General features: G+C 41.7%; 1 protein-coding gene across 1 annotated transcript; it reads left to right on the top strand.

The window, feature by feature from the left end:
- Positions 1–3,018: 3,018 nt before the first annotated feature.
- Positions 3,019–23,072, top strand: LOC308534252 (flavin-containing monooxygenase 5). Its single transcript, XM_081112662.1, has 9 exons — positions 3,019–3,363; positions 3,599–3,777; positions 9,058–9,246; positions 13,581–13,743; positions 14,499–14,641; positions 15,545–15,744; positions 17,421–17,773; positions 19,066–19,138; positions 21,428–23,072. The coding sequence occupies exons 2-9, from the start codon at positions 3,643–3,645 to the stop codon at positions 21,771–21,773; spliced, it is 1,602 nt and encodes a 533-aa protein (XP_080968788.1). The 5' UTR covers positions 3,019–3,363; positions 3,599–3,642; the 3' UTR covers positions 21,774–23,072.
- Positions 23,073–27,788: the final 4,716 nt, after the last annotated feature.

Raw genomic sequence — 27,788 nt, 5'->3', positions numbered from 1 at the left:
GCCATTTGACCAAGTAATACCACTTCTAGGAATATATCCCAAGAAAACAGAAACGCCAATCAGAAAAGATATGTGTACCCCTATGTTCATAGCAGCACAATTTACAATAGCTAAGATTTGAAAACAGCCTAAATGCCCATCAGCAGATGAGTGGAGTAGAAAAATGTCATCTGCACAATGGAATACTATGCTGCTATAAAAAAGAAGGAATTCTTACCATTTGCAACAGCATGGATGGACCTGGAGAGCATTATGCTAAGTGAAATAAGCCAGTCAGAGAAAGATAAATATCACATGAGCTCACTCATATGTGGGATATAATGCTACACATAATTGATGAACAAGAATAGATCCAGAGCGCTGACGGGTTTGGCTCAGTGGAAAGAGCCTCAGCCTGCAGACTGAAGGGTCCCAGGTTCGATTCCAGTCAAGGGCATGTACCTTAGTTTCACACAAGTGCCCAGTAGGGGGTGTGCAGGAGGCAGCTGATCGATGTTTCTCTCTCATCAATGTTTCTAACTCTCTATCCCTCTCCATTCCTCTCAGTGAAAAATCAATAAAATATATATTTTTTAAAAGAATAGGTCCAGAGACAAATGGCAGGGAAGGGGGGCGTGGTTAGAGAGCAACCAAAGGACTTATATGCATGCATATTAGCATAACCAATGGACACAGACACTGGGGCGATGGGGGCTTGCCCGAGGTGGGAATGGCTGGCGGGGGGGTCCAATCGAGAAAAAAGGAGACATATGTAAAACTTTAGACAATAAATATTAAAAAAAGAAAGATAAATACCACATGATCTCACTCATTTATGGAATGAATATAAGGACATTATAAACTGATGAACAAAAATATAGAGGCAAAGAAGCATCGAACAGACTGTCAAACTATAGCAGGAAGGCAGGGGAGCGTTGGGGGGGGGGGGTGGCAAGAGATCAAATGAAGGACTTGTATGTATGCATATAAGCATAACCAATGGACACAAGACAGGGGGGTGGGGGTGGGGGGCATGTGCGGGGGGATAGAGGAGGCCGGGGGGAGGTCAATGGGGAAAAAAGGAGACATATGTACTACTATTTGTAATACTTTAAACAATCTAAATAAATAAATAAATAAGTAAATAAAATAAATAAATTCAGTTCAACTAGAGTGTTGTAAAGGCAGAAGTTAGGCAAAAAGAAAGGATGCAGAAGAAAGGAGATGAGAAATGGAAGGACTTGTGACTAAATTAGAAGTAAAAATGTCCTCCTAGCCCTAGCTAGGTTGTCTCAGTGGAGAGAGCATTGGCCTGCTTACGAAGGGTCCCAGGTTCGATTCCCGTCAAGGGCATGTACCTCTGTTGCAGGCTCCTCCCTGGCCTGGGCCCTGGTCAGGGCTGGTGCAGGAGGCAACCAATCGATGTGTTTCTCTCACATCGATATTTCTCTCTGTCTTTCCCTCTCTCTTCCACTCTCTCTAAAAGATCAATGGGAAAATATCCTTGGATCAGGATTAAAAATATATCTATAATAATAAAAGGGTAATATGCTAATTAAACCAGATGTCCTTCCAGATGACCTTCTGGAAGAAGCCAGGGCTGTGAGGGAAGCCCGGGTCCTGGGTGCCAGAGGGAAGTCGGTGGGTGGTGGGGTGGGGGGTGGGGGGCACTTTTGCACGAATTTTGTGCATCAGGCCTCTAGTATATATAGATTTATCCTCCTAAAGGGGCAGTATGCACAGTGATGGAAAGCTCAGGCTTGTAGTTAGACTGCCTGGCTTGCATCCCTTCCCACTTACTTGCGAAATGGGGATAATGATAGTATTGCCTCACAGGGTTGCTGAGAAGGTTGTGTCCATTCCCATTTAGCCATTTGAACCATTCCAGGTAAGCCCTTGAGAAAAGATAAGCATTAACTCCATAAACAATACCTGTGAGGTGAGACCAGTAAGCCAAAACCCAGGGCTGCCATTGGCATCCAACCATCGCGGGCAAAGTTGACTCAGAGTAGTAGAAGGTGAGCAAAGACGGATTGCATCAGCCACAGCCTTCCTTCCCAAAACCCATCAGAACAGATTCCTGGGATGGGCCCTGATTGCAACCCAGCGAGTGAAATTATATTTGAAAAATTTAAGTTACATTTTAAAAGCATATATGTGGTGGTTTTAAGTCCACATGCAATGGCATAAAACACTTTTTATTTATTTTTTTTAATATATTTTATTGATTTTTTTACAGAGTAAGGGAGAGAGATAGAGAGTTAGAAACATCGATGAGAGAGAAACATCGATCAGCTGCCTCCTGCACACCTACTGGGGATGTGCCCGCAACCCAGGCACATGCCCCCGACCGGAATCGAACCTGGGACCCTTCAGTCCGCAGGCCGACGCTCCATCCCACTGAGCCAAACCGGTTTCGGCCATAAAACACTTTTTAGAAGTATTTTTGTTTTATTGAAATTTCCAGCCTGTGCTTTGGTCTTCTCCACCAAACTACAAGCTCCTCTAAGTGGGAACTGTAATCCACTCGGCACCCTAGGCCAGCACCCAGCTCAGTGCGTGGGTATTTTAGAGTAAATGTCCGTCAGTACAAAGAACCGAAGATCCAATCTGTGAAGTGGGGGTCAGGGTGTGGGGCGGACGAGGGACCGGGCCTGATTTTTTGAATATATATATATATATATTTGATTTTTTACAGAGAGGAAGGGAAAGGGATAGTTAGAAACATCGATGAGAGAAAACATCGATCAGCTGCCTCCTGTACAACCCCCACTGGGGATGTGCCCGCAACCAAGGTCCATGCCCTTGACCGGAATGGAACCCGGGACCCTTCAGTCCACAGGCCGGTGCTCTATCCACTGAGCTAAACCGGTTAGGGCGCGGGACCTGTTTGTAACAGATCTGAAAGATTGGGGTTCTCCACTTACAAGCTGTTGGAGCAAGACTTGCTGCGGGGTGGGTGACGGTTCCCCTGCAGCAGGAGGAGTTTGTCACTTTAAGGGGAAAACCAGGAAGTTCGCAGCGGGTGCGGAGGGGCGGGGAGCGATGGAGACACCAGGCCTCCCTCCGGAGAGAGTGGTCGGGAGTGCGGGCAACTGCACCGACAAACCGGGAAGTTGCAGGACTAATTATTTCGTCTGCCCGAAGCCGCCCGCCTTTCATTCCTCGCATCCCTCCGCCCTACCCCCACCGCCACCCGAGAGAGGGAGCGGGGGCGGCTGACGGCGCGGGGTGCGGGCTGAAAGGGGCGGTGCGGCGCAGCCCCTCCCAGTTGGCTGTTGCTGTTGTTTGCACTTAGTTGCTTTATATTTCGGTGAAAACAGTCGAAAGTGCAGTGGAGCCTCCGGATTGCAGCTGACGCATCTGCCGGGTGCAGGAGGAAAGGTAGTGAGATCGCGTGTGACAGCTGAGCTCTCGGCGCCGGGCCTCCGCTGGAAGGCGCGGGGCTCCCGGGCCCCGCGAGTAGCCTTTCCCAGCGGCGGAGACCAGACCGCAGACTCTGGCTTCCCCCCGGAGACACCTGTTGCTGCCAGTTTTGTGTGGATGCCTTGGGCCAGGGTCTTTTCTTGAAAGGTGTTCACTGCCGTGTGCTTCCTGTCTTTTGTCATCCATTCTTCAGGACAGATTGGGGGGGACCCAGCCCTGCGAAGTGCTCCCGAGACCATGACCAACAAAAGAATTGCCGTGATTGGGGCGGGTGTGAGCGGGCTCACGTCTATCAAGTGCTGCCTAGACGAAGGCTTGGAGCCCGTCTGCTTTGAAAGGACAGATGACATCGGGGGGCTCTGGAGGTTCCAGGTAAGTCTCCGGGGGTTAAGCATATGTGGGACCCTCACTGTAAGTTGGTACATGAGATATTCTATCTTGTGTCAGGGAATATGATGGCCTTGACGGTGACTTAAATCTGCGACAGTTCAGCCTGCTGACCTCTTCTTAGCAGCCATTGCCTCTATCCAGGTTCCTCTTTCCCCAGGCTGGCAGCAAAGTAGAATATAGGCATCATTTGTCTTTCCTTTACTGATGTCCGGAAAAATGGCACAGAGATCATTTTCGGTTATTGAGTTTTGCTGCTGTCCAGAAGAGGGTGGTGTGAGGGGAGAACAAAATAACAAACAAAAATGTAGCCCTGACCGGTTTGGCTCAGTGGATAGAGCATGGGCCTGCGGACTGAAGGGTCCCGGGTTCGATTTCCAGTCAAGGGCATGTACCTTGGTTAGGGCACATCCCCAGTAGGGGGTGTACAGGAGGCAGCTGATGGATGTTTCTCTCTCAAGATGTTTGTAACTCTCTATCCCTCTCCCTTCCTCTCTGTAAAAATCAATAAAATATATTTTTAAAACACACAAAAAAAAACAGAAAATGTAAAGTGATGAGAAATTTTAGAGTGGTTGCTCCTAGTCCATATTAACAGGTAAGTGATGTAGATTACCTGCTTACAACTCCTCCTCCTCCTCCTCCTCCTCCTCCTCCTCCTCCTCCTCCTCCTCCTCCTCCTCCTCCTCTCCCTCTTCTTTCTCCTCCTCCTCCTCCCTATCTCTCTCTTTTTTTTTGAATTCTGATTCACTTTAGATAATTCTTTCAAAATCCTAGTCCTTCCGTAGAATATAAAATCTGGCCACCTTCTCTCCTTTGAACTTTTACTTCACTGGAGAAATCAAATCAGTAGATCAAAGTCCTTGTCTTCAGAAGAAGGCAGAGGACGCCTGCAACTGGACTTTCTTGTCTTTGCAAATATTCAGTTTTAGAGTTGAGTTGCTTTAATATGCACACCCAGCCCTGTAACTTGTTACTAAAAGTTAAGGTATCACCTACTTACACGATAGTTAAGCTTACTATATGCCAAAGAATATTGACCTCCTTTCCTTATCTCCAAAGTAGCATGCGTTGGGTTTGTTTTTAAACTCACTTTCTAAACCAGCGAATGGTTTTGGGGTATCCAAATATGTTTCCTATTTCATAAAAACTAACAGTGTTGACCAGCTATGTAAAAAGAAGTGGCTTCAGAGAGAAGGTGAAGTGATACTGGAAGCAGAGGTCAGAGCGATGCCATTGCTGGAAGGGGGCCATGAGCCAAGGAATGCAGACAGCCTCTGGAAGGTGCAAAAGTCAAGGGGAAGAGCCTATCGGCTTCCGTAGGATTGGAACCCAGCCTGCTCCTGGACTTTAGCCCAGTGAGATCCATGTCAGACGTCTGATCTTCAGAACTATTGGAGATTACATTTCAGGGGAAGTTTACACAGGAACTTGGTATTCAGTGTTGAATGCATATCCCAGGAATGAGTGGGAGCTCTTGAAAATTTTGACTCTCGTTTAAACCTTTCTAGAATGATGGAAGCTTTGAGGTCAGGGTTTAATCACATCTTGAAACCATACTCTGAAGATCATGGGAAACTGGAGGATGTGTTGCAAGGAGAAAACAGGGCTGTAAAGATAATATGGTCTCGAAGCCCAAAGAGGCCCATTATTCAGAAAATACAGTTTGAGAGCAGACTAAGGACAGGACATGCTTTGATTTGGTTGCTGTGCCTGGACCCTGACCCCCTCTGGGAGTTTGCTTCAGTTTTGACCATTCTCTGGTCCCTGGAACAGGTTGAGATGTTTTTAAGACCATACAAGATTAGCCACCTTGGTATTCGACTTCAAGTTCCTGGAGGCAGACACAGACTGCAGACCCTAAAACCCCCCTCACCCTGCCTCATTGCACATAGCTATTTTCCCTTACCCCTGTACAATCATCCAGCTGGCAGGAGAAGGGGAGGAGGAGTTTTTTCCCCAGGACATGAAGCCCACTACTCACTCCATATTGCCAGCAATATTAAATAAATGCTGCTCATTTGTGTGTTTTTTAAGTGGCTTCATACATTCCTTACTTGAAGAGCGGTACAGTTCTTTGCATCTGGGCTCTGTCTTTGGGGACTAACTCTATTTAACAATAGTCCTTATTTAGTTCATGAGCGGATACCCCTTAGAAAACCACGTCCCCCACGCCTCTGTCATAATTGGTTTTGGGCATGGGCTGAAAAGGTTGTTCATTAGTATGTAGTAATCAACAGAACATGCTATTTTTGGAATCCAGCCACAACTTAGTGTAGAGGTTAACAGCATAGTCTTGGTTCAACTCCTATATCGGCACCTACCAGCAGTGTGATGTTGGGGAAGATCAGTAAATCTCTCTGTACCTCTGTTTCTTCATCTTTAAGAAGGAGATAGTTTTTTTAAAAAAGGAGATGATAATAATATACACTTCATAGAGTTATTGTGGGGATTAAATACATGAATAATTGTGTCATTCTTTAATAACAATGCCGGTTGTATAATAAGTGCTGCATGCCAGTTATTATTCAGTAGGCCTGGAGTGGGGTTCAGGTAACTGACTTTTATCTCCATAGTCATTTAACCTTATTCTCTGTTAAAGACTTGGGATTTTTTTCTGATTATCTTCTTGGCAAAATTTCAATGCCTTATAACTACTTCCTTGAAAATAAATAAGCTATATTTCATCATAACTCTCTGACTTACGTTAAGACAGACCACATCTGTGTCTATATATATATATTGCAGAAATATCTGTTCTTTTGTGACAGGTCCCACGGATTTAGTATGATTTTATTTCTTCTCAAATACCATCACTTGCATTTTCTTTTCTCTATTCCATCTGCCAAACAGAAGGAGGATTCACTACTTGCCTCCTTCTTGTTATTGTTGAAGCTTTATAGTAATAACTAGAGGCCCAGTGCACAAAATTTGGGCACTCAGGGTGGGGGTCCCTCAGCCCAGATTGTGAGAGGGCTCAGGCCAGGCCAAGGGATCTCACTGGTGCAGGATCAGAGCTGGGGAGGGACGTAGGAAGTTGGCCAGCTGGAGAGGGACCATGGGAGGGCTCTAGGGCTTGTCTGGCCTGTCTCACTCAGTCCCAATCGGCTGGACCCCAGCAGCAAGCTAACCAACCGGTCGGAGCATCTGCTCCCTGGTGGTCAATGCACATCATAGCAACTTATCGACCAGTTGACTATATGCCCCCTGGCGGTCAGTGCATGTCATAGCAAGTCGTTGAGCAGCCTTAGCATATCATTAGCATATTAGGCTTTGATTGGTTGACTGGCTGACCAGACGACTGGACACAGCATATTAGGCTTTTATTATATAGGATTATCCCTCTTACCCATGGGGAATACATTTCAGGATCCCCATTGAATGTCTGAAACCACAGATAGTACCAAATCCTATATATAGTCTGTTTTTTCCTATACATACATACATACCTATGATAAAGTTTAATTTATAAATTAGGCACAGAAGAGATTAACAATAATAAGAATAAAGTAGAGAAATTATACTGTAAAAAAGTTATATCAATGTGGACTCTCTTTTAACATATCTTACCGTATTGTACTCAACTTTACACTTAAAGGAATCACTTTATGGCTTCTCTTTGGCATGTCAGAATCACCAGCATCACTACTCTTGCACTTTGGGGCCATTATTAACTAAAATAGGGTTCCTTGAGTCCTTGAACACAAGCACTGTGATACTGCTGACAGTCGATCTGATAACCAGGATGACTTACCAGTGATTAACTTGTGGGGAGCATATACAGCATGGACATGCTAGACCAGTGGTTCTCAACCTTCCTAATGCTGCGACCCTTTAATACAGTTCCTCATGTTGTGGTGACCCCCAACCATAAAATTATTTTCGTTGCTACTTCATAACTGTAATGTTGCTACTGTTATGAATCATAATGTAAATATCTGATATGCAGGATGTATTTAGGCGACCCCTGTGAAAGGGTTGTTCAACCCTCAAAGGGGTCGCGACCCACAGGTTGAGAACCGCTGTGCTAGACAAAGGGATGATTCATGCCATGGGCAGGTTGGAGAAGAACAGAATGAGATTTCATCATGCTGCTCAGAACAGCCCAAAATTTAAAACTTAGGAATTGTTTATTTCTGAAAGTTACCATTTAATATTTTCAGACAGCGAGTAACTAAAATCATAGAAAGCAGATAAGGGGAGGGGGGTACTGCATATATAAATTCTCAAAATATTAATTTCAATCAATTCTTGATCTCATCACTAATGTTAAGTAAGACTGATGGTGGAAAAGTACATTCTTCTAACTCACACTTGCTCCAGCATAAGTTCCAATTTCACCTCATTTTTGCTAACACTGAGTAATTGTCTTTTAAATTAATAAAAAATGAGGTAAAATGGGGACATATACTGGACAGAACTTAAGTTAGTACAATGATTCCTGGAGAGCAGTCTCATAAGTATATGAAAACCCTCAAAACTTACCTAGGCTTTGAAATATATAAAATAGTTAAGACTAGCCCTAACTGGTTTGGCTCAGTGGATAGAGCATCAGCCTGTGGACTGAAGGGTCCCAGGTTTGATTCCGGTCAAGGGCATGTACCTTGGTTGTGGGCACATCCCCAGTAGAGGGTGTGCAGGAAGCAGCTGATCGATGTTTCTCTCTCATCGATGTTTCTAACTCTCCCTCTCCCTTCCTCTTTGTAAAAAATCAATAAAATATATTTAAAAAAATAGTTAAGACTATTACTCAGATGGGCAGTTCTCGCTTGGAATTTCAGGTCATTGCAATTAGGTGACAACTGATACTGGACATCTGCTATGGTCTCTTTGCTCAAGTGTTTAGAACCCCACTGGGATAACTAGAACTTCTGGGAACTGGCTCTATATCTCTCTATCTCATACATTCTCTTCATGTGACCAGCTTCCTCACAGTATGGTAGTCTCAGGGTAGTTGGACTTTTTACATGACTGCTGACTTCTATGAGAACAAGCTTTCTAAGAGACGCAGGCAGTGGCTGCAAGACTACTTATGACAGTTTTGGAAGCCATTCAGTATCGTCCCAACTGCATGCTGTTGGTCCAAAGCAAGTCATAAAGACAGCTCAGATTCAAGGGGAAGAGACTACACAAAGGCACAAATACTTGGAGATGCAGAGGTGTGTGTAACTTTTTTTTTTTAAAGCTTTTTGAAGTGTTTATTGACTGTTTATAAACCATGACGTTAATTCTCAAGTGGCTACGAATGCTTCTTATTTACTGCAGGAAAATCCTGAAGAAGGAAGAGCCAGTATTTATAAATCAGTGATCATCAATACTTCTAAGGAGATGATGTGCTTCAGTGACTATCCTATTCCAGATCATTTTCCTAACTTCATGCACAACTCCCAGGTCCTGGAGTATTTCAGGATGTACGCCAAAGAATTTGACCTTCTAAAGTATATCCGATTGAAGGTAGGGAGTTTTGTGGGTACCTTTGTGTTTGAGGCTGTTTGTCAATTACATGAACAGTGTGGTTTCATTTACCAGTGCTTACCCATAAATATTGGTTTGATATCAATGTATCTATCCTATCTGGACAAAGACTGCACTCTTTGTCTTCTCTGTGCCTGAAAAATATTCACAGAAAGGTCTTTGGCTGCAGCTCCAGCAAGCCACCTGCCAGAATGTTTTCATTGCCTGCATTTTATACTATTTGATTGCAATAAAACAAATGAGGGGGAATGTTTTTCCAGTTGTAGAGGGAAACTGACAGGTATGGGAACTTTAAAATCCTCTGGTTCTACAACTTGTCCACTAGTGCTTAGCCCTTTTATACTTTTCTGAAGTATTTTCCAATGCATTATTTTATGTAATCACAGCAACGCAGTGAAGTGGTTATTGGGAAGTTACTAACAAAGCAAAAAAGTTAACTCTGGTGAAGAGGGAAGAACACTGAATTGGGCAACAAAAACTTGAATTCTAGTCTTTATTCTATTACTAATCATCGTGTGACCTCAGAAAAGTTCCTAAACTTCCGCGTGTCTTAATTTTCTTTTCCGTAAAACAAGATGCTTGTACTAGGTCACTTAAATGGTTTCTTCCTGCTGTAAAGTCTTCCATGTCTTTCTATAGTTTTTAGCCACATTTACACATAAATATGCAACAAGCCTAAATCTTCTGCCTTTTTTTCCTGGGATGAAAATGCTGCCAGAGGAGTACATGAGTGGGAACCATCGTTGTCGGGTTCCTGGGGCACGGCTGAAATAAACATTTTCAGAAGCCTCCATGGGAGGATGAGTGGTGGTAGTAGATTGTATTGGCACAGAGTTACATTCCTCTGGTTCCAATGTCCCTTTTCCCCAAAACCAGTCCTGGAAGAGGGGCAGCTGGAAGTTCATCAGAGCTGGAAAGAGAGTGAGCGTCCAGAGTTTCCCTTCTGTGTTGCAGCCGTGTCTGGTTCAGCATTCAGACTAGATTATAGTCCATTAGTCTGTGTGTGGAGTCCAACATGGCTGTGGGCCATATGGGTGAAAGGTAGCTCAGTCCAACACCAGCAGGAGTCCCAAGAGGGCTAAGGCTAGTGTGTGTGTGTGTGTGTGTGTGTGTGTGTGTGTGTGTGTGTGTGAGAGAGAGAGAGAGAGAGAGAGAGAGAGAGAGAGAGAGAGAGAAAATGCTAGAGAGAGAGAGAGAGAGAGAGAGAGAGAGAGAGAGAGAAAATGCTAGAGTGAGCCAAGTGCTCACTTCTTTGTTTAAAAATTTAAATATTTTAGGTTTTGTGCACACTTCAGTGGCCATGCTCATCCTGGCCAGTTACCTGTTTCCAGGTGTGATTGATAGGCAAGCATTTCCCACATCACTCAGACCCTACTGGGCACGTATCTAAACTGCCTCTGTCTAGTCCCTTCCCCCATCAATGAGTGGGGAACAGGTTAGGACAGTGTTGAATGTAGCTTTTTGGCATAGCCATATAAATGGCATGCCTATATCTTTTGGCCTCCCCTTGCACCTCTTTCCTGTTAAATAATAACCAAGTCATTACAACGGTATCAAAAACTCTTAGAATCTACTCTCATAACAACTTTCAAATACTGGTATACCATACAGCAATGTTAGCTATAGTTACATGTAGTATATTACATCCCTTGTACTTATTTATCTTATAACTGGAAGTTTGTACCTTTTGACCATCTTAATTCAATTCCCCTATCCCCACCTCCCTTCTACTTTCTGATCATTCTGCTAAATCATGCCTTTTTCTGTTTGACAACAATAATAAAACAGCAACATCCAGTGATAACTTCCAAAGTAAGTCATTTTCAGCCCAGTAGTACTTCTCTTTGCTTGTTTAAACACTTATTGAACATGTTTGTTACCATTCTAAGTAGTGAAGATACAAAAAAAAAAAATAAAACAGAACCCAGTGATTGCACAGTCTAGTTAAAGAGATAGAAAAATGAAGAAAATTTTTTATTATAAATGTAAGTAATAAAAACAAAAAAAATGTTGACCTTAAAAAGTTAGCCAGATATTTCTCCAGCAAAATGGGTTTATTCAGGTACAACAAAGAGTTGCAATCTGGAACAGGCAACCATGGTGGGCCACATGCAAGTCTGCTAAAAAAGAGATAGAGAGCGAGAGAGAGAGAGAGAGAGAGAGAGAGAGAGAGAAAGAGAGAGAGAGAGAGGGAAAAGGAACTCTTTTATAGAGGGGAAGAAGAAATTGGGAGGGCAGTTACAAAGAGTTCTCCCTTTTATGCTTCATGATTGACACAGGGCATGACAGATCCCCTCCCCCCACTTCCCACTTCATTTTGAATGAGATTTCTTTTTATTTATTTATTTATTTTTTTATTTTTTTACAAGTGTTACAAAGCGATAAATGCTATAGAGATCTATATATCACAGCTCAGAGGAGGGATGTTTAACTCTTCTGGGCATCAGTCATCAGGCACCAGGGAAGTTTTCCTAGAGGAGATAATTAAAGGCTGAAGGGTGAGCAGGAATCAGTCAAATGAAAAAGGTATAAAAAAGATGATCCAGACAGAGGCACCAGCGTGTGCAAAAGCAAGAACGATAAATAGTGCAAGATGGCTAGAGTATAAGGTGTCGTGTCCCTATTAGACATGGTCATAGACCAGGGGTGGGCAAACTTTTTGACTCGAGGGCCACAATGGGTTCTTAAACTGGACCGGAGGGCCGGAACAAAAGCATGGATGGAGTGTTTGTGTGAACTAATATAAATTCAAAGTAAACATCATTACATAAAAGGGTACGGTCTTTTTTTTTTTAGTTTTATTCATTTCAAACGGGCCAGATCCGGCCCGCGGGCCGTAGTTTGCCCAAGGCTGTCATAGATCCTAGAAGCACATAGGAATACATTCTTAATGTTTCCTTAGGCTGGGTAGAATAACAGTTATTTGTTTGTTTGTTTAAAAACAACAAATTAATACCACTTACTACCCCATTTCACAACTTCTTCTTGTATAGTTATTTGTGAAATAGACATTTATGGGAGCCACTGAGATGTTTTTCGACTCTACTAAGAATGGGAGCCCTGCCAAGGCCGGTTTGGCTCAGTGGACGGAGCGTCGGCCTGCGGACTGAGAGGTCCCAGGTTCGATTCCGGTCAAGGGCATGTACCTGGGTTGCGGGCGTATCCCCAGTGGGGGATGTGCAGGAGGCAGCTGATCGATGTTTCTCTCTCATCGATGTTTCTAACTCTCTATCTCTCTCCCTCCCTCTCTGTGAAAAATCAATGGAGTATATTTAAAAAAAAAAAAAAAGAAATACTTAAAAAAAAAAAAACTTTATAAAAAAAAAAAAAAAAGAATGGGAGCCCTATAGCTCAGTCACAAGTTTAAAGTTAGACAATGAGAACAAGACTTGGGGTAAGAAGACATCAGAGTCTTAGGATGTTTGGGGGTCAGGGGAGGGATAGGCATTTATTACATAGAGCAGTGGTTCTCAACCTTCCTAATGCCGCGACCCTTTAATACAGTTTCTCATGTTGTGGTGACACCCAACCATAAAATTATTTCCGTTGCTACTTCATAGCTGTAATTTTGCTACTGGTATGAATCGTAATGTAAATATCTGATATGCAGGATGTATTTAGGCGACCCCTGTGAAAGGGTCGTTCGACCCCCAAAGGGGTCGCGACCCACAGGTTGAGAACCGCTGACATAGAGTATCTTAGAAGCACAAGAGAAGTCTAAGCTTTATTCAAGTGTTGCATTGCCTTAGGGTAGTGATTTTCAGCCTTTTTCATCTCCTGGCACATGTACTAATTACTAAAATTCTGCAGCACACCAAAAAATATATTTTTTGCCAATCTGACAAAAAGTAGGTATAATTTCAATTCATTCACACCAGATGGCTATTGTTGTGTTGGCTGTTGTCATTCATTTTTTTACTGGACAGTCTCAGGGAAAAGAGGTCAGTGCCTCTGACTAAATAGGCAGGTATTGCATGTTTTAAAAATTCTCGCAGCACACCACTTGAAAATCGCTGCCTTAGGGCATAATCCAAGAGACCTAGTAATCTGCACTTTTCTAGAAGCGGAGAAGAGTGCGTCATTAGCCTGCCAACTCTATTTTATTTAGCCTCTCTCATGGAAGCTTTCTTGCTCTGACCACATCTCACAAAAATGTTCTTACTTGTGGAGTATGGAAATCAAATACCCCGGCATGAGCCTTCTTGTGTGATATCAGCCCTTTGTGTCACTCTGCAAGGAGAGTCAGCTCAGGAAAGATGTCCACTGCAGAGGCTGTGGTTACCGTCCCCTGTTGCTGTCACTTTCCTTTTCAGACCAGTGTGTGCAGTGTGAAAAAGCGGCCCGATTTCTCCACGTCAGGCCAATGGGAGGTGGTCACGGAATCTGGAGGGAAAAAGGAGATGAATGTCTTCGATGGAGTCATGGTTTGCACCGGCCATCATACCAATGCTCACTTACCCTTGGAGAGCTTCCCTGGTGAGTAGCCAGCCTACCAGGACGAAAGACCCTTGACCCATACCTGTGACCTAGTCCCTGAGCAATGGGGGGATTTCATTCTGAGTGATTCTGACCTGGGGATGAAATAAGGCTCATCCTAATTCTGTATGTCCTCCTAAAAGATGTTGGGAGGTAGAGATAATGGTAACTTGGAGACTAGGGGAAAGTTATATTTAGTTTCACAATGACTTTAGTTTTTCTAAGAATCAAAAGAAAAAAAGGTGGAGTTGATGTGTATTAGGATTCTCAGCAATCAAGGGAACAAACAGAAATACTGAGTTAATAAGGAAGAAATTAAAGCTTAAGGAAAGAATTTATTACTGTTTGGGGCCTGGATTTTTAGGCCTAAGAGCAGTCTATGTATATTCTAGAGTTCATAAAAATATATAGTCCAATTGAAATGGGAGTAGGTATTTAAAGAGGATGAGAAGACAAAAGAGAATGGAGGTTTTCCGAAGCCATTTGTATATCTGAGTCTACCAGGACAAAGTACAAACATCCTGATTGAAGCAGACTATTTATGATACAGAAGTCACAAGGTTCTGCCCCGAGGCGATGGGGGGGAAATAGGCAAAAATATTCAGAAAGGCAAGTGTGCATCTGAGTAAAGGGAGAACATGTGGAGAGTATATGTTTTAAACTCTACACACTGCAAAAAAAAAAAAAAAAAAAAAGATTTGTCAAATGATATCAGATAAACTATCACCTGATAATTATTTTCCCTTATCTTACAGGAATTGAGAAGTTCAAAGGACAGTACTTCCATAGTCGAGATTATAAGAATCCAGAGAGTTTCACTGGAAAGAGAGTCATTGTAATTGGCATTGGGAATTCTGGAGGCGATCTGGCCGTGGAGATTAGCCACACAGCCAAGCAGGTTTGAATCAGCAAATTATTTACTTTGCTTCTCCAAGAAAGTATATTAAATTGTACTTATGAGAGGTGGTTTGTAAACCAAACATCCTATATAGTAAAAGTCTAGTATGCAAATTGACCGTACAGCGGGAACGACCAGTGGAATGACCAGTCATTATGACGCACACTGACCACCAGGGGGCAGATGCTCAACGCAGGGGCTGCCCCCAGCCCGCAGGTCCCAGGCTGGCCAAGGCAGGTGCCAGCGGGGGCCCCACCCCCACCCCGATTGCCCTGTAAGTCGCCCCACAAATCGGCCCTGATCGCCAGCCAGGCCTAGGGATCCTACCCATGCATGAATTTTGTGCACTGGGCCTCTACTTTTAAATAAAACTATAAATGTCAGAGTATCAAGGACATTTTATTATAAGAATTCTTGTGCTATAATGCTTTTGTGAAGAGAAAACATTCCTTTCTTTTTTTCCTAATCTACTTTTATAAAATATGTTTCTATTGATTTTAGAGAGAGGAAGGGAGAGGGAGAGAAAGATAGGAACTTCAATGATAACAGAATCATCCATCAGCTGCCTCCTACATGCCCCCTACTGGTTAGGGCTTGATCTGGATCTTAAAAATAATAGGTTTTGGAGCATTAAGAGGATAGGGGCTTTTCAAGGAGGCTTGATGACATTAAACAAAAAGCAGTGGTGATTAAGAGCAAGACATATTCTTGGTCAGTGAATACATCAATTTAATTGTAAGCTTAGAATCTGAGAAGGAAAATAGCAGGACATAAAAAAAGATTGTGCAGGCGCTGAAAACCCAGACTAATGAGTTTGAAGTTACTCTTGAGGAAAACAGGGTACTTTTAAAGGATTATGAACCAAAGAATGGTAAAAGCAAATAATTTTTTCCTATGCTCCAGGTTTTCCTCAGCACCAGGAGAGGGGCTTGGATCCTGAATCGTGTAGCAGACCAAGGATATCCTTTTGATGTGTTGTTCAACTCTCGACTTAAACATTTTTTGTCGAAGATTTGTGGTCAATCATTAGCAAACACATATTTGGAAAAAAGGATGAACCAAAGGTTTAACCACAAAATGTATGGCCTAAAGCCTAAACACAGGTATGTTCTCAGGATGGGATCAAACTCACCACCTGCGTCTGTGCCCTGACCAGGAATCAAACCTGCCACCTTTTGGTATATGGGATGACACTCCAACCAACTGAGCCACACCAGCCAGAGAGGTACTAGTTCTTTTTACGTGATGTCCAACAACAACAAAATGGTGGTAGAGGGCAGTGCATGAATCATTCATTCATTCATTCATTCATCCAACAAACACTGAGCACCTCTTACAAGCCAAGCATTATACTGGGTATGAACTTACAGATATGAGAGATCTAATAGTAACACTAATACAAATAATAACACCTTACCTTTTTGAGGACTTAATATGACAAGCACAGTACTAAATGAGTAATATGCATTATCTCACAACAGTCCTATAGATTGGCGTTTTCCCTCTATTTTACAAACATTGATACTGAGAGAAACTACCCCAAGAACACACAAGAAATAAATGGCAGACTCAAGAAGTGGATTTTACCTTAAATACTCTAATGGTTAGACAGACAATAGGATAAGATGGAGAAATGCATGGCATGCTATGAGAGCATCAAGGATGGGAATCCTCACACAGCCAAGGAAGAAGACTGAAAGCATTTTTAGACGCTGATTTTAAATCCAACTTTTTTTCCCCTCCTACTTTTTATTTTTTAAATGTTCAGATTTACTTCATACAAAATAGTAAGGATAATGAGCACCACTACCTTTTACTTAGATTCGCTATATTTGCTTTCTCTCTCTCCCCCTCTCTCTAAAGATAAATCCATGCATGTATATCATACATACTACATACATATATATTTTTTCTGAACCATTTAAATAGTAAGTTGCAATCATTAAGACACTTTACCCTAAATTATTCAGCATACGTTGCCTGAGAAAAAGGGCATTCTCCTATATAAACATGAGACAATTATCACACTTAGAAAATTTTTTTTTTTTTTTTTTTTTTTAAAGCTTATATATTTTTTTAATATATTTTATTGATTTTTTACAGAGAGAAAGGGAGAGAGATAGTTAGAAACATCGATGAGAGAGAAACATCGATCAGCTGCCTCCTGCACATCTCCCATTGGGGATATGCCCGCAACCCAGGTACATGCCCTTGACCGGAATCGAACCTGGGACCCTTCAGTCCGCAGGCTGACGCTCTATCCACTGAGCCAAACCGGTTTCGGCAGAAAATTTAATATTGATAAAATATCATTATCTAATATATTCAAATTTACCAAGTTGCCCCAATAATATATATTTATAGCTTTTTAAAAATCTAAAATCCTATCAGGTATTGCATTTAGCTGTCCTGTCTCTTTAATTTCTCTTAATTTGAAATAATTCTCCGTTTTTAAAAAGATCCAAGCCAATTGTTTTGCAGAAAGTCAAGAAACCATACATGCGCTCTCCAAATAAAACCATTCTTCCTTCACTTCTCTAACATCTTTCCTTTCAGTGCCATCCCGGGTACAACTTCTTCTCTGAGATCCTGATCTGTGCCAATGTCCATTAGACCTTTCCCAAATTCCATGGATAGACCAAGATGGAGGCCCTTGGCATCTTGTTTAACCGCCTTCATCAAAACAGAATTTTACTTCCATGTTACTGATTTCTCTCTCCCTCCCTGCCCCCATGATCACTCTTCTTTCTTTATTTTTGGTCTTCATCACTACTCACAGAGCTCTGAGTCAGCATCCAACAGTCAATGATGACCTGCCAAATCGTATCATTTCTGGCTTGGTGAAGGTGAAAGGAAATGTCAAGGAATTCACGGAGACGGCTGCCATATTTGAAGACGGCTCCAGGGAGGATGACATTGATGCTGTGATCTTTGCTACAGGCTATAGCTTCGCATTTCCTTTCCTTGAAGATTCTGTCAGGGTAGTAAGAAACAAGATATCCCTGTATAAAAAAGTCTTCCCTCCTAGCCTGGAAAAGCCAACTCTTGCCATCATAGGCTTGATCCAGCCCTTGGGTGCCATTATGCCCATTTCAGAGCTCCAAGGACGCTGGGCCACTCAAGTATTTAAAGGTAAGTAACCATGCAACTCGACTACTTAGTAATTACTTGTAGTATGTTTAATTCTATTTATGTTCTTGCTTTTATTTTTTTAGTTAAAATTTTTAATGTTGTCATAATTGCAGGGATCCCCCTTTTCACCACCCCTCCCTCACCTCCACCGCCCCCCTTCCCACCCTGCCTTCCCACTCTCCCTCCCTCCTTCCCTGTCCTCCCTCCCTTCCACTCTTTCTGAAAAGCAATGGAAAAGAATATCCTCAGGTGAGGATTAAAGAAAAAATATAATAGTAAACTGATAACTTAAAATAAGAAGAGGAAGATAAAAAATGTGGTGAAAATACAATACGTATCCGAACGAGTAAACACTGCAAGAGCAGTATCAATGAATTAAGAAAGGATTGTACCACAGGATATTGTATATGTTAATAGAAGTTTTTCTTTATTTTTAATTTTTTGCTTTTGATAAATTGGCTGCCTCTCCAAGGCAAGAAATATACCTCCTTCCCACAATGTTTCTAGTTAATAGAAGTAAAAGTTATGGTTGTACTATAAGAAGCAATTTGGAAATCAACTCTCAAAATATGTTTCACAAGCATCATAAGGGACCTCTGCTTAATTTCAAATGAAGCATTTCAGTGTTCCCTCATCGACTTACGAATATAAGTAATAATTCCCAAATGAGAAAGCACATGGCAAAATACAGGAGTCTATTTCTTGAGTGTTGAATTTCTGAGTCTCACATTTTAAGAGGGACACCAGGAGAATAACTGGCGTGTGCCCAGAGGAGGGCAGCCAACATGGCAGAGCATGTGAAACCTGTGATGTGGGGAACTGGTGCTCTGCTGCTGATGATAAGATTTGAATTAGTTATGACAGTTGTTTTCAAATATTTGAAGGCCTGTCATATAAGATTAGACTCCGTGGCTTCAAAAGGCAGAGCTAAGTCCAACGGTGCACGTTGCATGGAAGTAGATTTGGGGATCAATAAAAAGAGTATGTTCCAGCAACTAGAGCAGCCACGCAATTAAATCATCTCCTCAGAAGGTAATGAGATCCCTGTCAGCAAAGTATCTTAAGCAAGTATCTTCCAAAGACAAAGTAGAATAGAGAACGCTACTGCTGTTAATTTATATTATTGTATTATGGTGGTGCTAGGATAAAGTGATCAAGTGAAGGTTTAACCTCCTTGAGTACAGAAAACTACCCTGTATTTCTTTGAATTCTCCATCACACAGTAATTGTTAATAGGATTATTGTTCCGACTGAGGTGGCTTTACACTTCCATCTTTGTGTTTTCTCTTTAGGGCTAAAGACATTGCCCTCACACAGTGAAATGATAACAGGAATAACTAAGGAACAAGAGCAAATGGCAAAAAGGTGAGACATTCTCCCAGGGAAATATGTGCTTAAGTTTTCCATTTAATAAGAACAGTATTGTACTATAGTTATCTTCATTGTGTTTGTTAGTGGAAGGGTTTAGATTGTATTGCGAAGGAAAAGGAAATAATAGTTTGTGACCACAGAATGAAGAAATAGTACCAAGTGGTTTAGATACGGATGGGAAAGAAGAGACAAGCTTAAGAAAAGTGTTTTAAATCCTATATGTAGGGCCCAAAAGAAATTGTCAAGTAGGAAAAAACCCTTGAAGAGAAAATGGTTTTTATAACTATTATTTGAAATGCTAAGTAGAGCCGCCAGAGAAAGGAAGAGTGAGAATGAATTGAGTGATAGATATGGTTGAACTCCAAATCCACCGGTAGGCTTACAAAACTGCAGAGGCCACTATTCTCACTGGCTCCTGGTATGAATAGTCTGTGTGATTTGCAAAGGCGGTAGCATCAGCCAGCTGCTTAGTGCTTGGGTGGACACAGTAATTTGAGCAATCTGAATTTCAGAACTGAGCTTATTCACTGGTCAATTTTATTTGGACACAGTGGAAGTTGATGGTTAAGTTCCTAAAATTTTGTGCTCAAGTCAGAGGCACAATCATCGAAGCCTAAAGACGTAGTTTTTCTTGAATTGGATATACTAGCGTACCTCTTCCCTACCTCGGAGGAGAAAGAGTTTTTATCTAACCCTGATACCCTTTCCAGGTCTTCTAGTTTCCTCTTTCCTTTCACTGCCAAATGTCTGCAATAAATATTCTGCATTGTATGCTCTAAATTCTCACCCTTTCCTCCTCTGAAGGTCCCTGCATTGTAACTCCTTGCTACGGCTCCCTTCAAAGTCATCCATGCCCAAATTCATTTTCCTTTCTGGGTTTGACACTTTTAAACATCTCATCCTTCTTGGAGTGCTTGCTTTGCTTGTTCTTCTGGTACTAAAATATCTTATTTCAACTTTTCTGTTCCCCTTACTTTGACTTATTTTTGTCTGGCCACCTGACTGAGCAGCCCCTAAGGATATAATTTTCCCTTTAGTGAGGGTCCGTTATGTACATACACTAAATGGTTTATATGTATGAGTTTATCTATCCCTCATAACAACCCTACAAGGCAGGTACTAGTGAATCTCTTTGTGAAAGATGCGTGAATACTACAGCTTGCAACCCAGTAGAGGATAAATGTATGTCTATAAATACTTGAGCCAACATAATATCCGTAAGGGACAGCTCCCAAATTCTGTCCTGTCTTATCTTCTCTTCTAAACTTTAGAATCTGTCAGTTCCTGTGGAATTTCATTCACCAGTTCTACTTCAAATTTATTTTCTATTTTTGCCCCCTGTCCTTGTTTTGGAGTCTCTTAATAAGCCCATCTAATTTCAATTCATTTGACTTGGCTTTTTCTCTTACTTTCTGTCCCACTGCTCTTTGTTTTACTTTTATTCTAGAAAATAAAATAAAATAAAATAAAAAGAAAGTTACCAGTTAGCTCTCTAAATCTCAATCCTTCCACACAGGTATCATCATTACCACATTTTCCCTCTAAAAATCCCTTTTAGCTTTTCAAATCTGCACGTGGTGTAATCATCCCACCTGGCTCTATTTGGAGCGTTACTTCCTCTTGTGGAATAAGTCATCCTCCCCCCTCCTTTCAAGATTCTGAATTAACATTGGCCATCCGAAGTTGTGCTCTGTGGACCCCATTACCACTGCCCTCATGGAACAGTTGAGAGTCCACAACTTCAGAATTTTTATGATGGGTTCTCTCTTTCTGATAAAATCAGAGTCCTCTGTATCTGGAACTGCTATACTTGCCTCTCTCTATCCATCCTTGTTTTCCACAACATTCCTCCTCTACTGTAAGGTAGTGCCTACAGATATTTTGTACTTACATCCTACTCTCATTCCTGCTTAATTCCTTCACTCTGCTGTCCCCCCGACTTGTAATACTCTCCTCTTTGTTGTCAGCTTGTTTGTATCTTCTACATCCTTCGAGGACTTACTATGGTCCTATTTTAACTACCCTCTTCTACATTTTTATTTAGCAGTATAAGATCACATGATTTTCCAAAAGTCTTATATTCTATGTTTCATGTGTGTCTATCTTATATTCTTGTCCTTAAGAATAGAGACAATATCTTATCTTTCTTCTCTATTTTCCATATACCTCCTAGTATACAGGATACTAATAACAGATACTTAGAAAGCACTGATTAATTGACTGACTGATTGGTTGATTGACGAAATTGTTGATAGGCCATGGCTTTTGTCTTCTCTGCTTCAGGTATGTGGAGAGTCAGCGCCATACCATTCAGGCAGACTATGTGGACACCATGGAGGAGCTTGCTGATCTGGTGGGCGTTAGGCCCAATCTGCTGTCTCTAGCTTTCACCGACCCCATCCTGGCATGGCAGTTATTATGGGGACCCTGTACTCCAATCCAGTATCGTCTACAGGGTCCCGGAAAGTGGAGTGGAGCTCGAAAAGCCATCCTCACCACAGAAGATCGCATCAGGAAGCCTATGATGACAAGAGTAGTTGAAAGCAGCGATTCCATGACTTCAACAATAACAATGGCCAGGTTTATGCTAGCCATTGTTATCTTTGCTATCATGATAACCTATTTTTAGCTGTCCCATTGGGGAGCTGGGTGTAGAGATGCCTTCAGAATCTGACTAGATTGAACAACTCTTGAGTTTCACCTTGCCCAGAAATCTTTTATTTCTCTTTCCAAAGCATTAATCCTCTTTCCTCTTTCCCCTACAAGGAAATTCCAGCTTTTCATTCATATTGACTTATCTCCCTTCTTCTTATGACCCATCATATTTTCCTTCCAGCCATCCCTAGTCTGTGAGCTCTGATACTCTGTTAGTCATCTTTTTATGTCCTTAGCAGAATTATTACATGATGGGTGCTTAATAAACGTTTGTTGTTATCAAATATTATGGTGGGGAACAGAAGTCAATATCTGTATAAGAAATGGGTGACTCCATGTAACTCAGCTTCTGATAGGATTTTGTTTTCTATCAGAAGCTCAATCTTTTGTTTGTTTTTAATATTGTAATTAAATGTGTTTCCTGGGGATAAAAAGAAATAACGGTCTTGGAACAGTTGTATATACCTAAGATATATACACACTTAAACATTTCGTCTCATTAGCTATTCACTAGTGTATCTGATATCTGGTCTTTTTGACTCTTTTTCCCTCAGCCAAAGGTCTTTATTATCTCAATGAAGAAACTACCTTAAACTTTCTAGGCTAATGGGTCATTCCAATCATCTAGCATCTGTCAGAAAGTTCAACTTTGTTGGAAAACTTGAGATTTTAAATGAGCTGTCCTATCTTTTTTGATCTTAGTTCTCATGTTAGAGTCCAACAAGACTTTACCTTGGGAAACAGGATACGTAACTGCCTACTGTTGTAGTGTGGCCTAACAGATGTTATTTGGTTTGTCTCCCAGCACTCCCGTGTTTTCTCTTCCAACCCTTCTCACACATAAATGATAAGTATTTGAAAATGTCATTTCTTCATTAAATTAGAATTGATATTAATTAAATATAGGGGCATTCAGAGGAAAGGGTGGTGTGGAGGTAGTAAAGAGTAAAGGTGATCAAATATATGATGATGGAAGAAATTTGACTTTGGCTGGTGGGCACCGATGATATAGCATAGAATTGTACACTTGAAACTTATAGAATTTTATTAACCAATGTGACCCCAATAAATTTAATTAAAAAGATGCCTGGCAAGTGTGGATCAGTGGTTGAGCGTTGACCCAGGAACCAGGAGGTCACTATTCAATTTCCAGTCAAGGCGCATGCCTGGGTTTTGGGCTCAATCTCCAGTAGGGGGCGTGTAGGAGGCAGCCGATCAACTATTCTCTCTCATCATTGATGTTTCTCTCTCTTCCTCCTCCTTTCTCTCTCTGAAAAAAAATTTAATTAAAAAGAAAAAATAAATATAAAGTCATTCTGCTTATAACAGTTCTCCTTGTATCATATAGTGTAGTTCTGAAAAACAGCAAATGAAATGAAAAGCAAGGACTCCAGCTCTGACCAGTGCCACTGTTGATTCTATTTTCTAATCGGTAGAAGGTATGCTGTGTGTTTGTCTCACAGAAAAGTTAATTAAGTGTTAGCTGTTAGGCACACTTAGTTTCATGAATTAAGGTACTGCGTATACTAGCCAGATGTATGTTCATAAGTAACTGTTGTGCAATACATTTTGGGATCAATGTCTATTACTCAGCAAATGATAAATTTGAAAAACTGAAAGAACAACATTAGAAATTATTATCTTTCCCAATATAAATACACATAAAAGAACCAAAAAGTGAGAATCACAACTTCTTTCTAAGCATATAATTATTTGGACAATTTCCTGCCCTTTTGCCTAATTTACCTATGACAATGCCTTTTGGTAATTAGAGAATTAACAACCAATATTACTTCGTAGGTCTTTTTCCTTCCCTAATCCTTATGATGCTGGGGATTTATAATCTATTAAAATGGACCTAGTATCTTTTAATCTGCAGATTACTTCAAAAGTAAATTGAAGGTTGCTTGTTATTTTTTTATTTCTTTCTTTTAAAGTGTCAGTTTGCCTCTTTCAGCGAGTAAGTTTGTGAATTAATAGTCCTTTCATGCCGAAACCGGTTTGGCTCAGTGGATAGAGCTTCGGCTTGCGGACTGAAAGGTCCCAGGTTCGATTCCGGTCAAGGGCACGTACCTGGGTTGCGGGCACATCCCCAGTAGGAGATGTGTAGGAGGCAGCTGATCGATGTTTCTCTCTCATCGATGTTTCTAACTCTCTTTCTCTCTCCCTTCCTCTCTGTAAAAAATCAATAAAATATATTTGAAAAAAAAAATAGTCCTTTCATAATATAATTCCTAATTATCAGCAACAACACCCTAGTTTTCTTTAAAAACTTTTTTATTCTAAATTCATTAACTGTCTCATTCTCCTTATAATTTGAAAGGTTACAAAAAAAAAATCACTGGTTAACTTCTAAACCAAGCTAAAAGTAAAATATGAATAGGAAATCGAACTCAAAACAATTCAATTACTACAAACCCATAATAACTAATAAATATGCACTAATATTCATCAATTTATCATATCTTGCAATTATACAAAATGGTCATATTATTTCTCCTATTAGATTATACAATAGAATGCATCCATATAGAGCCAAAAAGTATGGACATGCTCAAAAAGCAAACTGATGGGGTATGTCAAAGCCACACAGAAGCCCACTGAAGGTGTTCCCAATGGTCAAATATGTAACAATTTAAGCAATAAAATAAATTACCTGATATTAGATTATAAAAAACACCCATGAGTCTGTATTAATACAAATCTATATATATAAAAGGCTAAAATGCAAAGTGTCCCTGTGGGAGTTCGACCAGGAGACCGAAAGTTCTATGGCTCGCTATGATGTGCGCTGACCACCAGGGGGAAGCACAGAACGAAGGAAGGCCCTGGTCAGCAGCTGGCAGCTGGGGAAGGGAGGCTCAGGCTGACAGCCGGAAGGTCCCAATCAGCCCTGATCACCAGCCAGGCCTAGGGATCCTACCCATGCACGAATTTCATGCACCGGGCCTCTAGTGTTTTAATAAATTATTAAGAGGGGAAGAATACACAAATCTCCAACCCAGAATTCCAAATAATTTATGTACACACTCTGCCTTTGTCAGACTATATATCACTTGGTTCTCTCACCTGTTTCCTTCTTGAGCTAGTAAATTCCATAGAGGAAGATACTTTGTAAGTAATCTGTATGTTGCTAGTGCTGCCTAAAACACATGACCTGAGTTTGTTAATGATTACTTAATTGAATAAATAAATTTGACATAAGAAGTAAAAGTATGAATGTATTTTTAAAGGATGAAATAATATAGTGAATATATCTCAACATAAATAAATACACACATAGATAAAAAGTATTATTAAAGAGAGTAAGGAGTGCTTAACATTTTGCAATGTCTGTGGGGCAAGACTGTTCTAGAAAAATTCTGGAAAAGATCACTGACCTGAGTCAGCACGTCATCTCTAATGTCCTGTTTGGTTTGAAACACAAATGATATGTCCTGTCTATAACTTATAGGCATACCTTAGAGATATTGTTATTTCAGTTCCAGACCACCATAATAAAACAAGTACTGCAATAAATTGAGTCTTAGTCATTTTGCTGGTGGAGGGTCTTGCCTTCAATTTTTAAAAAAATGCAACACCTCTGAGACTCAATCAAGCAAAGCACAGTAAAATGAGGTATTCTGTAAATTCTCAAACACACATCTACTACTCCTTCTTGCCTGTGAAAGTCAGTATCTTAACACAAGAAAGGAGGAGTGGTAGATGTCTTCCTTGGTCGTCACTGCTGCCTTGATCCTCACAGCTGCTTCTCCCTGCTTTCTCAAATTCCCACTTTCTTGAAGCACCCGCTATCTCTAGCTCAGTGGTTCTCGACCCTCCTAATGCCACGACTCTTTAATACAGTTCCTCATGTTGTGGTGACCCCCAATCATAAAATATTTTCGTTGCTACTTCATAACTGTAATTTTGCTACTGTTATGGATCGTACTGTAAATACTAGCTGACTAACACAAAAACATATTTCTATTATTTTCCAGTAGGTGGAGCTGGATCACAAGGTTTTTAGCTCTGTGAGGTCTCAGCATTGTCTGCCTTGACCTCTCTCTGGTCAGTGTAGCCAGGATGCCTTGGGGTGGGCTGGGGAATCCCTACACTCCTTTGTTGTTTTATACTCATTTTTGTTGTTGTTGTTGTTTTACACTCAGTAATGGAGACCTCGGTCCTCTGCCAGGGTCCTCCCTGTGTTCTGGTTAAAGAGTGTACCCTTTGCTTAGGGAGAAATGTGATTCTGCAGTATTAGGTGTGTGCCCTTGGGCACGCAGTTAATGTGGTCTACAACCCGACATCAAGGGCAAAGGGAGGCAACCTCTGGGAGGTTAAGGGTAGGCGGCCAGGCTTTGTGGCTTTGCTTCGCTGTCTGAATTGCCAACAGCCCGACAACTGTGGCCGCTCTCCCTTGCTGTGTTTTTGCCCAGGTCTCTGTGCTCAGCTGCAGCTATTGCTGCTCATTCCTGCAGGAGTGTTCATGTAGTCTCTGCTCCTCCCAGATGAATGGTGTGTCGGTGACAACCAGATTCCTCCCTCCCTGGATGAGCTCCTGGCTACTGGGCTGTGTTTCTGGCTCGTATTGTCAGTGTACGTAGCTAGTTCTTGCTATGAGGAAATAGCTAGTTATTTATATAAGGAGAAATGCAAAGGGGAACTAAAAAAAAAAATCTTAATAAACTGGGAAGCAGAAACAGGTAACAGAGCAGAATTCCATCTAGTTTACTGGTAAACACTCATTCACACACTCCAGAGAACCGCCCCTCCAAAGTTCCCCCCACTCCTCACCAGGAGACTTAATCCTCGGAACAGGATACGAAAAGCTAGCCTGGGAACAATCAAAAAGGTGATCAGATTGGATAGAGTGGATAGAGGACATGAAACCCCAATAAAACTTACTGGGAAGAGGGCCCAGTCCAGGCCTGGGAAAAGTTAGGAATTTGGGCTGGATAGTTTGGTTCTTTGTTCTTTACCTAAACCTAGAAGATATATGGAGGATTAATAGGAGCCTGTGGCAATGCTTTAGAGCCCACCCGCTATGTCCCCTAAGGTGTATTAATTCCCCTTAATCCTATATAATAAAAGCCTAATATGCAAATCGAGCAAACGGCGGGACAACCGGTGGAACAACCGGTTGCTATGACTCGCACTGACCACCAGATGTTCAACGCAGAAGCTGCCCCAGCCCACAGACCCCAGGGCAGCCAAGGCGGGTGCCAGCGGGGGATGCCCAGTCGCCCCACTGGTTGCCCCACAAATTGGCCCTGTGACAGAAAAAGACATTTGGAACAATCTCTTAGGTGGTCTGTGTAACATGTGTGAGTGACAAGAGTGGGTAGTATGGAATGAGACATCCATCTATAATAATAAAAGTGTAATATGCTAATTACCCACAAAGCTCCAGCAGGTGGGACTGTAGCAGCAGCGGTAGGCGGGGGGCAGGGCCCGGGGGCCAAGGCCCCTGCACGAATTTCGTGCATCAGGCCTCTAGTATAATAATAACACAAAGTAAGAATTGTTAAATACCATTCATTATCAGTAAAAGCCTGGATTTGTCCCAAATCCAGGACTCTTTTTGCCCTCTTCTGCCTAGTATTTATTCCTCGGTTGTTTTTGTTGTTGCTCTCTTTCCTGAATTTCATTTCTTCTGGGGTTGCTCATTGCATATACTGTTTCTTAGCTTGGAATAGCTTTCCCCTACTTTTTAGACTGGCATTTTACTAATTTAAGGTTATTTCCTAATCACCCCTTCCCTGGGCCCCCAAACTGACTGTTCCCTACAGCACTTAGGGGTTTTTGTTTTTTTTACTTATTAGAGGCTCAGTGCACAAAATTCGTGCACTGGAGGGGTGGGTCCCTCAGCCTGGCCTGAATCCTCTCGCAGTCCTCGACCCCCTTGGGGGATGTCTGGCTTAAGCTGGCAGCCAGACATCCCTCTTGCAGCCTGAGACTCTTGCAGTCGGGACCCCTTGCTCCTTACCACCCGCCTGCAGTGGAGGTG

This window comes from Myotis nattereri, assembly GCF_964212035.1.
Source record: "Myotis nattereri genome assembly, chromosome: 18".
Lineage (NCBI taxonomy): Eukaryota > Metazoa > Chordata > Mammalia > Chiroptera > Vespertilionidae > Myotis > Myotis nattereri.
Note: the sequence above shows the minus strand (reverse complement) of the source record. Positions and strands in the feature narration are given on the sequence as shown.